This window comes from Mirounga leonina, unplaced genomic scaffold (genome assembly GCF_011800145.1).
Source record: "Mirounga leonina isolate KUSES-001 unplaced genomic scaffold, KU_Mleo_1.0 Mir_165, whole genome shotgun sequence".
In the NCBI taxonomy this organism is placed as follows: domain Eukaryota; kingdom Metazoa; phylum Chordata; class Mammalia; order Carnivora; family Phocidae; genus Mirounga; species Mirounga leonina.
Window position 1 is genome coordinate 65,626,642 of NW_023270415.1, and position 12,440 is coordinate 65,639,081.

The window sequence follows — 12,440 nt, forward strand, 5'->3', positions numbered from 1 at the left end:
TCATGCTCTCTCTCTCGCTCACCGTCTCTCAAATAAATAAATAAATCTTTTTTAAAAAATGAATAATTTCTTAATATTGTCAAATATCTAGTCTTTGTTCAAATCAGGAACCAAACAAGGTTCACACAGTGTCTTGGATGATATATCCCTTTTTTAATGTTTTCCTTGCAATTTATTTGTTAAGGAACTGGTCATTTGTCCTATAGCACTCTCTGTATTTCAGGTTTTGCTTTTTGCATCCCTGCATTGGTGTTTAATATGATCCTCTTTTGTCTGTGTTTCTTGTATACTGGTCATACCTATATTTCCTGTAAATTGGAGGCTTGGTCTGATTCAGATTTGATTTGGGGTCAGGAAGACATGATAATGATAGGTGGTTTGTGTACTTTCATCAGACGAACACTTCTCTTGTGATATTAGTGGCCATTGATGATCATGACCTAAAATGAGTATTGCATTAGAGGTTAGCAAAATGGTACTATGCTAATTCTGTCATTCCTTTTTCCCTTATTTACTAGAAACCTTCTATAGAAAGGAACTTTTTCTCATCAACTCTCTGGTTACTAGTTAGTTGCAAAGGAAAGGCAGGATAAATGCTTGATTTCCCTGTCTTTAAAAAAAAAAAAATTTTTTTTTAAAGTAGGCTCCATGCCCAGCATGGAGCCCAATGTGGGGCTCAATCCACAACCCTGAGATCAAGAGTCAGACTAAGTTTAACCAACTGAGCCACCCAAGCGCCCCTCAAAATTTTTTTATGAAAAATAATGGGTTGGTTTATTAGCATCTTTCAGAGGTGGTCAATGAAGGCTTTGCCTTTAATCTTTGTGAATGAATGATTTAAACATAGTCAACATGATTTAATCCATTGACATTATTCTTAGTGATGCTCCAGTTCTCTCATCTTTGACCACTGGGATCCTTTCAAGTTGGCTCTGAGCCCCTTTGATAAAACTCCAGTTGTCTGTTTTGAATGCTCTCATTCTTTCTCATCTGACGAGATATTCCAGGCTTATCTTACACATTTTCTGTCCCAAACCTGGAATTGGCCATTTTTCTAAAGCGCCTGGGTTCGTTTTAGTGGGTAATGATATTTCAGAACCTAACCAGGATGCTGGGGTACTCCTTGTGACTGATTCGGTCATTGTCTCTAGGCCTTTTCAGTGGAAGAGCTAGAAAATATATGTTATTTCCTTATTTTCTCTCACCCTCTTCTAAGCCATGAATAAATCCCATCAGTTGCACCAAATGAGATCTTGACTTGGTTTGATCTTGTGCATTGTCACGGCTATTACCCTACTCCAACTACCCTGGTCTCTTTCAGACTCCTGTAATAGTCTCCTTGTTTTCAACTTCATTTCATTTCATTTCCTTTTTTTTTTTTTTTTAAGATTTTATTTATTTAGAGAGAGAGAGAACATGAGTGGGGAGGAGAGGGAGAAGCAGGCTCCCCAATGAGTAGGGAGCCCAATGTGGGACTCAATCCCAGGATCCTGGGATCATGACCTGAGCCAAAGGCAGACACTTAGCTGACTGAGCAACCCAGGTGCCCCTCAATTCCATTTCCTAAAGTCAGTCTCTACATAGCAGATAGAGTGGGGGGTTTCGGGGTTTTTTTGTTTTTTTGTTTTTATAATTTTTTTTTAAGTAGGCTCCATGCCCAGTGTGGAGCCCAGTGCGGGGCTTGAACTCAGGACCCTGAGGTCAAGACCTGAGCTGAGCTGACTGAGCCACCCAGGCGCCCTGATAGAGTGGTCTTTTTAAGTCATAAGTCAAATCGTGACACTTCCCTATTGAACTCCCTTGAAAGGCTTTCCCTTGTATTTAGAATAAAACCCAAACTCCCCATAATATCCCTGAGGCCTCTGTCATCTGGCCTTAGTTTTCCTGTCTTTCCTCCTGTTTCCTTTTCCTGTAACACAATTCCAGCCACACTTGAGTGTGACTTCTCTCTCTTCCTTAGGTGGCTGACCTTATTCCTTTCTGAACACTCACGTGTCAACCAGTCTGGAATACCAACCAGCATGAAATTCTTCCTCCGAATCATCCCTTAACTGGCTCATTCACATTTTTTAGGGAGCAGACCTTCCTCCTTTCCCAACTCTATAAGTCCCATCTCATTTTGTAGTTCTTTATAGAACTATCATCAGCTGAGATCAAGTTCATTTTTTTGCTTCCCTTCCTCTAGACTAAAAAATTCCACAAGAGCAGGGATCCCACCTGCCTTGTTCACCATTGTGTCCCTGGTGCCTGAGATGATACCTGGCTTGTAATAGACACTTTACAAGTCCTTGGTGAATGAATGAGCAACAGCATTGCAAGTTAATACAGCTTATTCTTCTCGTACCTTATAAAAGTAGCTTGCTTTGAGCAGGAAAAAAAAGTTGGAGTTTTTGGGTTTTTCATGTATCGGTGCTGTACCAACTCAGTATAGTCCTGTGTGAAATATAGGAAGTTGGATTGAGATTATGCTATAAAAGATAAATGTTACTCAGAAATCCTCAATCAAGTCATCAAACAAGTACTTGTTAAGCTGGTGTCTTAGTACAATAGGTAAAAAAATATATATATGCTGTAAACCTGAGCTTTCCTGTATGGTAGCCACTGTATGCATGGGACTATTTAGTAAAAATTAAATGAAATTATTTTATTTCCTCAGAAGCATTAGCCACATTTCAAGTTCTAAGTCACATGTGGCCAGTAGTGAGCATATTGGGCAGCACAGATAGAGAACATTTCTATCCTGTTGGATCATATTGGACAGTACTGCTGTAAACAGTCCACTTAGTTGTACTTTCTCACCTTTTGTTCTGCAGAGATGGTCGAATCCTGGCCGCTGGAGGGAAATCAAATCATCTTCACTTGTGGTGCTTGGAAGCTAAACAGCTATTCAGAATTATTCAGATGCCTACTAAGGTTCGAGCCATCCGCCACCTAGAATTTCTCCCTGATAGTTTTGATGCTGGTTCCAATCAGGTTAGTAATATAAAGGTAGGACATTGTATAATTTCTGAACCATCTTTGCTCTTGTACCGTGATTATTACAAGGACTTGAAATAGCTAAGATTATGAAGAGTCTAAAATTGAAAAAAATTTACATTATTAGGTTCTGTATATTACTGACAATTAACCCTTTTTCTAAAATCAGTATACTTTAAATTTATGTCATGCTTTATGGTTTACTGGGTGCTTTAGCATGTTATTTTTTATTTGCGTATAGGGAAGGTATTCTCACCATTAAATAGACTGACATTAAAGCTTAGAATCATTAAGTGACTTGTCAACCTTCCTATTAATTGTAAGGATTAAAGGGGGGAGTAGAATTAAAGTTTTCTCTATGTTGTACTGTTTTGTCTACCATAACTTGTTGCCTGAGTTTTATGAAGCATGTTTTCTTTGTATCTTGCCTTAGTTTACAAAATATTCCCCCCTCTACATACTATTTTGTAAAAATTTTCTTTGCTTATGTATTTTATTCATTTTTTTAAAGTAGACTCCACGCCCAGCATAGGGCTTGAACTCATGACCCTGAGATCAAGAGTCACATTCTCTATGGATTGAACCAGCCAGGCATCCTCATACCATTTTTCTTTTTAATAGTTGAGTAGTCAAACCTTAACTTTCTTATTTTAAATTGACTGTTTTGAGTCGCGTACTTTAACAAGTTATATATAACTCATGACCCTGAGATTAAGAGTTGCATGCTCTGCCAGCCGAGCCAGCCAGGTACCCCAACTTAAATTTTTTGAATAGATAATGCATTTACAAGGTTGAAAACATAAAAAATAAATAAATAAAAAGACAATGAAGTGAAATCTCTTATTCTTCTCTCCCATTTGCCCAGTTACTCACTCTCCATAACTACTGTTGTTATAACACTCCTGTTTCTCCCACTTTCTTATGCAGCTTTGCACCTTGCTTTTCTTCACTTTTTTTTTTTTGGCTTTTCTTCACTTAATTATTGACCTTGAAGATGGTCAGTAGAGAACTTCATTTTTTTTTTTTTTTTTTACAGCTGCATAGTATTTCATAGTTTTTTAACCAGTGCTTTGTTATTGGGCACTTAGCCTGTTTTTAGTCCTTCTTTATTACAAATAATGGTGCACTGAGGGGTGTCTGGGTGACTCAGTTGGTTAAGCGTCTGCCTTCGGCCCAGGTCATGATCTCAGCGTCCTGGGATCGAGCCCCACATTGTGCCCTCCGCACTCAGCAGGGAGTCTGTTTCTCCCTCTTCCTCTGCCCCTCCCCCTGCTTGTGTTCTCTCTCTCTCTCTCAAATAAATAAAATCTTAAACAAACAAACAAACAAATAATGGTGCACTGAATAACTTTTTGCACACACCATTTCATACATCCTCTCCATAGGATAAAATCCCAGAGTTGAAATAGTAGTATTAGGATTATGTGCATCTGTAATTTTAAGGATCTTGCCAAATTGCCCTCTAGAAAGGTTGCATCAGCTGTGAGTGAGGGGGTTTCCTACAGCCTGACCCAACAGAAGAGATTGCCACCTTCAGACTGTCTCCAGCCACTTCCAGGCTGTCGTCTTTCATGTAGCAAGTGACATCAGCATCTCTGTGCAGTCCATGGTGGCACAGCTTGCCAGCCCCGGCATTGGGGAAAGAACCCATGCGTAGACAAGGCAGTAAAGGGGTCTGTTGTGTATTGACTTACGCTTTTTTAGTACATGTTTTCAGTTTTTCAAATTACGTGAATTAAAACTAAGTTTTTCCCCCTTTAAAAGCTAGATTCCTTCTTACCCTTCCTTGCAGCCCACAGACTTTCTTTTCTCCATTCCCCAAATGTTACACCTGCCAGAGTCAGGTTTATGTAGGGGCAGCAGGACAAATGCTAGTTCTGATCAAGCTGTGGGGATGGTAAAGGAAAACAAACGCTCCCCCCTCCTTGCCTCTGACAACTAGAGTGGAGGTCACAGTTAAGGACTGTCTAATCATCTGTATTCCCTCTGAAGGGATTAGTACAGATGCTCCCTGCCATAGTCTCTCAGGATGGGCACCTTGCTGGTTCTGGTCAGAGTCAGGCTTATCTGGACCTCAATAGGGCTAATGTACATGAGCCATAATTAGAGATTTTGAAATACATGATGGCTCTTTGCGAATATAATCTCTGACAATCTTCCCCCCCAACAAACAAAAAAAAACCCTCCATATATAGCTACATACACATATGTATGTGTAAATGTGTATAGTTTGATGTTTAGGGAGTTGACTTTTTTTTAAATTGAGTTATAATTGACATAAAATGTTAGCTTCATAATGATTCGATATTTATATACATTGTGTAATGATCACTATAATAAGTCTAGTTAATGTCTGAGACATTGGACTTTTAAATGTGTTTTTGGAACTCATATATTGTTTCTACTCTTAGGTTCTTGGAGTGCTAAGTCAAGATGGTATAATGAGATTTGTTAATATACAGACTTGTAAACTTCTCTTTGAAATTGGGAGCCTTGATGAAGGAATTAGCTCATCAGTAATTAGCCCACATGGACGGTACATTGCATCTATTATGGAAAATGGAAGTCTGAACATATATTCAGTTCAAGCTCTAACACAAGAAATAAATAAGGTATGTTATCAAGTAAAGAATATCATGGGTTTTGTTTTATTTAGTTTTTAAGATTTTATTTATTTATTTGACAGAGAGAGACACAGTGAGAACAGGAACACAAGCAGGGGGAGTGGGAGAGGGAGAAGCAGGCTTCCCGCGGAGCAAGGAGCCCAATGTAGGGCTCGATCCCAGGACCCTGGGATCATGACCTGAGCCAAAGGCAGCCGCTTAACCAACTGAGCCACCCAGGCACCCCTATTACGGGTTTTTTTTAAAGATTTAAATGTTGTATCATCAAAAATAAAATCTTGGGGTGCCTGGGTGGCTCAGTCAGTTAAGCATCTGCCTTCAGTTCAGCTTATGATCCCAGGGTCCTGGGATCAAGCCCTGCATTGGGCTCCCTGCTCAGCGAGGAGTCTGCTTCTCCCTCTGTGCTTTCCCTTCCTCTCTCTCTGTCTCTCAAATAAATAAATAAAATATTAAAAACAAACAAACAAAAACAAAAAAATATAATCTTTATGCTCTGATTTTCTAAATTCCTTGGACCTTATCCATACTTCTGGGTTTTGTTTTGTTTTTTTTCCTCTTCCTCCCAAAGCCACATCTCTATGCTTTTTTTCTTTCCTCCATGGTTTTAATTTTAAGTAATCTCCACCCCCAACGTGGGGCTTGAACTTACAACCCCAAGATTAAGATTCACATGCTCTACCGACTGAACCAGCCAGGCCCCTTCACACTTTTCTCAGCTGTGCTCCTTTCTTAAGTTGCTGCCTGCCTAACAGGCATCTGTGGGGTCCCTATCCCATTCAGCGTGCCTGTCATGATCTCCTTCCCAAAAGAGATCTTCAGTCCCAGTCTCTTCATTTCTGTCTCGTCTTTCTTCCCATCTTATAGGTTAGAAATCTTGGAGCACTAGGACTGTTCCTGTACATCTTTAGTCAATATTAAGTCGTAGTTCTTAAATTTGAAATAATATCTATGTAAGTGTTGCCTGTTGTCCATCTCCACATTAGCTGTCCCTGTATTTGTACTCAGTAACTACTCTTGAGTTCAGTTATTTAAACCAATATACCAAAACTCAGAGGGGCGCCTGGGTGGCTCAGTCATTAAGCGACTGCCTTCAGCTCAGGTCATGATCCCAGGGTCCTGGGATCGAGCCCCGCATCGGGCTCCCTGCTCGGCGGGAAGCCTGCTTCTCCCTCTCCCACTCCCCCTGCTTGTGTTCCCTCTCTCGCTGTGTCTCTCTCTATCAAATAAATAAATAAATAAATAAATAAATAAATAAATAAATAAATAAATAATCTTTAAAAAAAAAAAAAAAAACTTGGAGCCCTCAGGGCCTCCCTCTGCCCATCAGTCCCTCTTTTATATAGCATGTTTCTAAAAATAATACTGTCATCATCATTTCTAAAATAGTGCTACTTTGGTGGCTTCCTTCCTTTTGTCTGCCACTTTAAGTCCAGACTCTAATGCCTGACTGTCAAAGTCCTCTCTAATCTTGTCTGGTCTGCCTGTCTAACTTACTTCCCCAGACTTGTAACTTCCCTCACTGTCCCCCCATAGACCCCATTCTCATTTCTACATCTGCTGCATTGTTCATTTCACCTAAAATATACTTCCCACTTCTCTTTTATGGTTATCTAGAATTTCCCCGACTTGTTGCCGAGTCTCATTGTCTGTGTGCAGCCTTGTGAGTTCTGGGGTCGTGTCATTGCCCCTGAGAGGGACTTTGTTGATCACCTGGTCTAATGATTTCCTTTTATGGAGGAAGAAGCTCATGCCTCAGCCTCATCACACAGCTAGTCATTAGCAGGGCCCGTGTTCTGTTCTTAAAATGATATAGTCTTTTTGCTATGTGTCTGCTCCTTCTTGTCCTTTTTATCTTTTTTTTTTTTTTTTAGTTAGACAAGTAATAAGTGTCTTTTTTTTTTTTTTTTTAAAGATTTTATTTATTTATTTATTAGAGAGTGAGCGAGAGAGAAACAGCATGAGAGAGGAGAGGGTCAGAGGGAGAAGCAGGCTCCCCGCTGAGCCGGGAGCCCGATGCGGGACTCGATCCCAGGACCCCGGGATCATGACCTGAGCCGAAGGCAGTCGCCCAACCAACTGAGCCACCCAGGCGCCCGACAAGTAATAAGTGTCTTAACACAGGAAAAAAAAAAATCAAAAGATACAGATAAACAAAGAGATGAGAATCACTCAGTCTCTCCTTTCTTGGATGATTTTGAGGTGTATATTTTCCCAGGCTTTTTTGTCTATGCTTGTGAATGTAGACAGTCCGTCCTCGTTATTTATGGATTCTGTAAATGTGAATTCACCTCCTGGTAAAAATCAACAATATATATGAAATAAGTGTCTTTTAAACACAAACATACACTAAACAAAGTGACATATTGATTGGCTTATAGAAAGGCTGTGATCACTGGCTCACAGGGACCTAACTGTATTTCTCCTAGGATTGGTGATTCAGTATCACTAACTCAGTACTTGCGGCTTCTTTATAGAACAGACCTACTGTGACTAGCGAGAAACTACTGTGTGTGTGTGTGTGTGTGCACGCACATGCGTACATTTTCTTTAACCATATGGAATTAGACTCTACTGTTCTCGTAAACTTTAAAAATTTTAATAACATTATTTGCTCTTAATGGGAGTTTTCAGCTTAGCTGAATTTTGGAGGAGCTAGGTACATGTTATTAATAGAAGCGGGGAGAGATCTGAGAAAAACCAAAGTAAGAGTAAGTCAGTGACTTCCTCTCTGCTCTTTGTTAAGCAAATTAACATCATATTGACCAGAAAAGCTAGAGTATAACAGGAGGAGGATGATCTTTTTTTCTTTTTCTTTTGTACACATTACCAGTGTCTTCCTGGCTATTGAGCATACACGAATGCTCAGGTCTGTAGTTTCTATAGAACTGACCCATGTTCCATTCCTTCAAGTCCTGTTTTTTGGCTATTGGAGAATTATTGGTGCTAATTGTGCCAGTAAGTAAGCTAACTGCTACTTCTTTGTTGAAGTTTTAACACTACTAAGGTATTGGCTATGCAGGTCATATCTCAGGCCCTAACTTTTGGGAGATTGTATTTCGTGGAAGCACATGAAGTTCAAGAGAAAAAACGTGGCGCTAGAATAAAAATTTTAATAAAGATTGGGAAGAATGGATTGAGGTTAGAAAGATGGGCAATATTTAGAAGTCAGACCATTTCTAATTGCATTTCATAGATAAAGAATTGAAAAATTGAATCATAGAATAGGTGGCCATCATACTTTTTTTTGGGTCAGAGCTATTGTTATACTTGCCTTTATCCTTGTGTTTTTTCTAGATGTGAATAAATGACCATGTATCCGAGAAAAACACCATTTAAAAAATCTTATAGAAACAGTCACAACTTTAAATGCTTTTTATAATAATTTTAAAACAAAAATTTAGTATCTATGCCATGTGTGTATTGTCACATTACCTACTGTATACATTTTACAGTGTTATGTATTCATCACACTGCAGTTGGCAATAGGGAAGACTTTTTTTGAAGATTCTATTTATTTGAGAGAGAGCACGAGAGAGAGCATGAGCGGGGGGTTGGAGGGAGGGTAGAGGGAGAGGGAGAAACAGACTCCCCACCAAGCACAGACCTGACACAGGGCTCAATCCCAGGACCCTGAGATCATGACCTGAGCTGAAGTCAACCGTGTAACCCGACTGAGCCACCCAGGCACCCCAGGGAAGACTTTTTTGGACTCAGACAGTAGGCTGTAGATTTCAAAAGCAGAAGTCCTAAACCTCTGAAGATAACATGAGAAAAATCTCTGAAACCTCAAAGTAGCCTTTTAGTAGTCTATGTTATGAAAAAGGGTCAAGATGTTTGCTTTGTTCTGCTTTATTCTTTTGGGAGTGAGAGGGGAAGAGGTCAAAAAGTTTGGTATCCTTTTCAGAGAGCTTTCCTGAAGAGTGGTGATTCATTTTCATTAGACATTATCTTGGAAGATCACTGTTCTGGCTTTCATGACAATGTGAATACGAGGTACTGTGTCTAACATGTGTTTTTCTGAAATCTGATGTGTTCATTTGGACATACGGGGTCTTCCCTGTGTTGTCGTTCTCTGTTTTCATATGAAAGGAATTGACACTTTGGCTTCCAGAAAAAATTTTTAAAAATCACACATCCACCTAGTCTTTGATTTGGGTCTGGGCTAATTACTAAGGAAACTTCTAGCAATGAAGGCCTCAAACATTTAAATGGTCTGTGAAAGCCATTGTACTTTCATTAATATTTAGAACTCGGGAAGCCTGAGTTACCTTATCTGCTCATTTCCTTTGAAAAAGGAAGATCTTTTGATTTTAAAGTGGTATTATTCATAGAGAAAATGTGTTAGTGTATCATTTTCCCTTAAGTAAATTGTTGGGGCTAATTTTCTTCTTATTTTCCCATAGAAATGAGGATTAAGACTCTAAGTGGTGCTGTCCAAATTGCCCGTTAAGCTGTTGATGCCATAGGGGACTAACAGCCTTCTCTGTGGAGCCAGGGACAGAGGCAGGCGTCCCATGCCTCTAGAGGAATGTCATTTGACAACTCCCTCAGAGAAATTCACTTGAGCCCAAAGAATATTAGGGTGCTTCTCTCCCCGTTCTAGGAGGGCCCTACGTCCAACTGTGCCTTCTGTGCTGATTATCACCAAACTACTAACTTTATCGCGCAAGTATTAAAAAAATGGATTGGGGCATCTGCTTTCGGCTCAGGCCATGATCCTGGGGTCCTGGGATTGAGCCCTGCATTGGGCTCCCTGCTCAGTGGGGAGTCTACTGCTCCCTCTGCCTCTGCCCCCCCACCCCCACTCATGCTCGCTCGCTCGCTCTCTCTCATGCTCTCTCTCTCAAATAGATAAATAAAATCTTTTAAAAAAATGGATATACTATGATTGAAGGCCAGCTTTCAAGGGATAATTAAATTCTCTATTGTTGTCAATCATGTATCTTTATTGTGTTCTTCAAAGGAATTTGGCAGAAATTTGTTTTGATTTAATGACAAGGAAACATTCTTGGTTATTTTATGTACACTTTTTGCTTGAAGAATAATGATGTATGTTAAGGCACATTATGAAATTGATCACAACAAATTTTGTAAATCCTATGTGGACAGGTCTGTTTTCCAAGGATAACCACTAGATTTTATTTTTTCCCCCTTTTAGCCACCTCCTCCCTTAGTGAAAGTGATTGAAGATTTGCCCAAGAGTAAACTGAATTCTGGTGACCTTAAGATAAAAGTAACAACAGGAAGAGTACAGCGGCCAGCAAAATCAAGGGAAAACAAAATACAAACCAGAATACTAAAGCAAGACCTGGCTGGTAGTTTTGAAAATAAAGAGGTAAGAATATATTATAGTTACATTTTTGTTTGTCATGACTCTGCTGTGGACAAGATTGATGATACCTTAGGCCATCATCACTCTTCCCTCTCTTGGAAGTTAAAGGAAAGAAGAGAAGAAAGTTGTAACTGAAATTATAATGCGCCTTCTAAATTTTTTTTTTTTTTTTTTTTTAAGATTTTATTTATTTATTTGACAGAGAGAGACATAGTGAGAGCAGGAACACAAGCAGGGGGAGTGGGAGAGGGAGAAGCAGGCCTCCCGCAGAGCAGGGAGCTTGACGCGGGGCTCGATCCCAGGACGCTGGGATCATGACCTGAGCCGAAGGCAGACGCTTAACGACTGAGCCACCCAGGCGCCCCAATGCCTTCTAAATTTTAAGTATGTAATTAGTACATGTTTATGATTTTTAAAGAAGTCAAATAGTATAGAATTGCACTGTCCAATACGCTAGCCACTAGCCACATGGGGCTACTGAGTACCTGAGATGCGCCTAGTCTGGACTGAGATGCGCTGCATATGGCAGATACTCATCCCACATTGAAACTTCGTATAAGCAGAAGAAATAAAATATCCTGGAGTGCCTGGCTGGCTCAGTCAGAAAAGCATGTGACTCTTGATCTTGGGGTCGTGAGTTCAAGCCCCACGTTGACTGTAGAGATTACTTAAATAAGTAAATACATTTTTAAAAAAAGAATATAAACAGGGCGCCTGGGTGACTCAGTCGTTAAGCGTCTGCCTTCGGCTCAGGTCATGATCCCGGGGTCCTGGGATGGAGCCCCACATCAGGCTCCCTGCTCGGCGGGAAGCCTGCTTCTCCCTCTGCCACTCCCCCTGATTGTGTTCTTGCTCTCACTATCTCTCTCTCAAATAAATAAATAAAATCTTTAAAAATAAATAAATAAATAAATTCAGTTTAGTCAATATATGGCGTATTATTAGTTTCAGGGGTAGAATTTAGTGATTCATCGGTTGCTCATTACATATAATGCCCAGTGCTCATTACAACACATGCCCTCCTTAATGCCCATCACCCAATTATCCCATCCCCCCACCAAGCTCCCTTCCAAAAATATTGGTTAGTTTTAAAAAGCTAACTAGCAGGCACAAGTCTAGCTGTGTAAAGATTGGACAATATTGTTCCTGTTCAGGGACTGAGAAAATAGGCTGAATGACAGCTCTGAGACATGGTCTGACCTCAGCTTTCCTGAGAATTTATAGGAGGCTTTTCTGAGAAAAAGGAGGGCATGATCACAATTGACTTCTGTGAAATAAAAGAGGCACCACCATCAGGGCATCTGGCAGTGCTCTAGTGTGAGTCAAATTCGGAAATCCTACAGAAATGTGTCAGGGAGTGGGCTGCTTCTAAGCAATCCGCAGTCGGCTGTAAGGAGTAGGTCCAAGTAGAACCCTTGTTCAGGGTGAAATGCATTTTGTCCACTAATCTTGGCGTCGGGATATGGACGGGGAAGCAGGAACTTCATCTGTATGTGGTCAAGATAAGA

General features: G+C 40.1%; 1 protein-coding gene across 5 annotated transcripts in view; it reads left to right on the forward strand.

Annotated features, from left to right (window-relative positions):
* The window catches only part of TBC1D31 (TBC1 domain family member 31), a 65,384-nt gene that overhangs the window by 20,385 nt on the left and 32,559 nt on the right, over positions 1-12,440 (forward strand). For all 5 annotated transcript variants that reach the window (XM_035011846.1, XM_035011844.1, XM_035011845.1 and 2 more), the window contains 3 exons: positions 2,814-2,973; positions 5,388-5,588; positions 10,759-10,935. In XM_035011846.1, the coding sequence (XP_034867737.1) occupies positions 2,814-2,973; positions 5,388-5,588; positions 10,759-10,935 (538 nt within the window). The remainder of the gene's footprint in view (positions 1-2,813; positions 2,974-5,387; positions 5,589-10,758; positions 10,936-12,440) is intronic.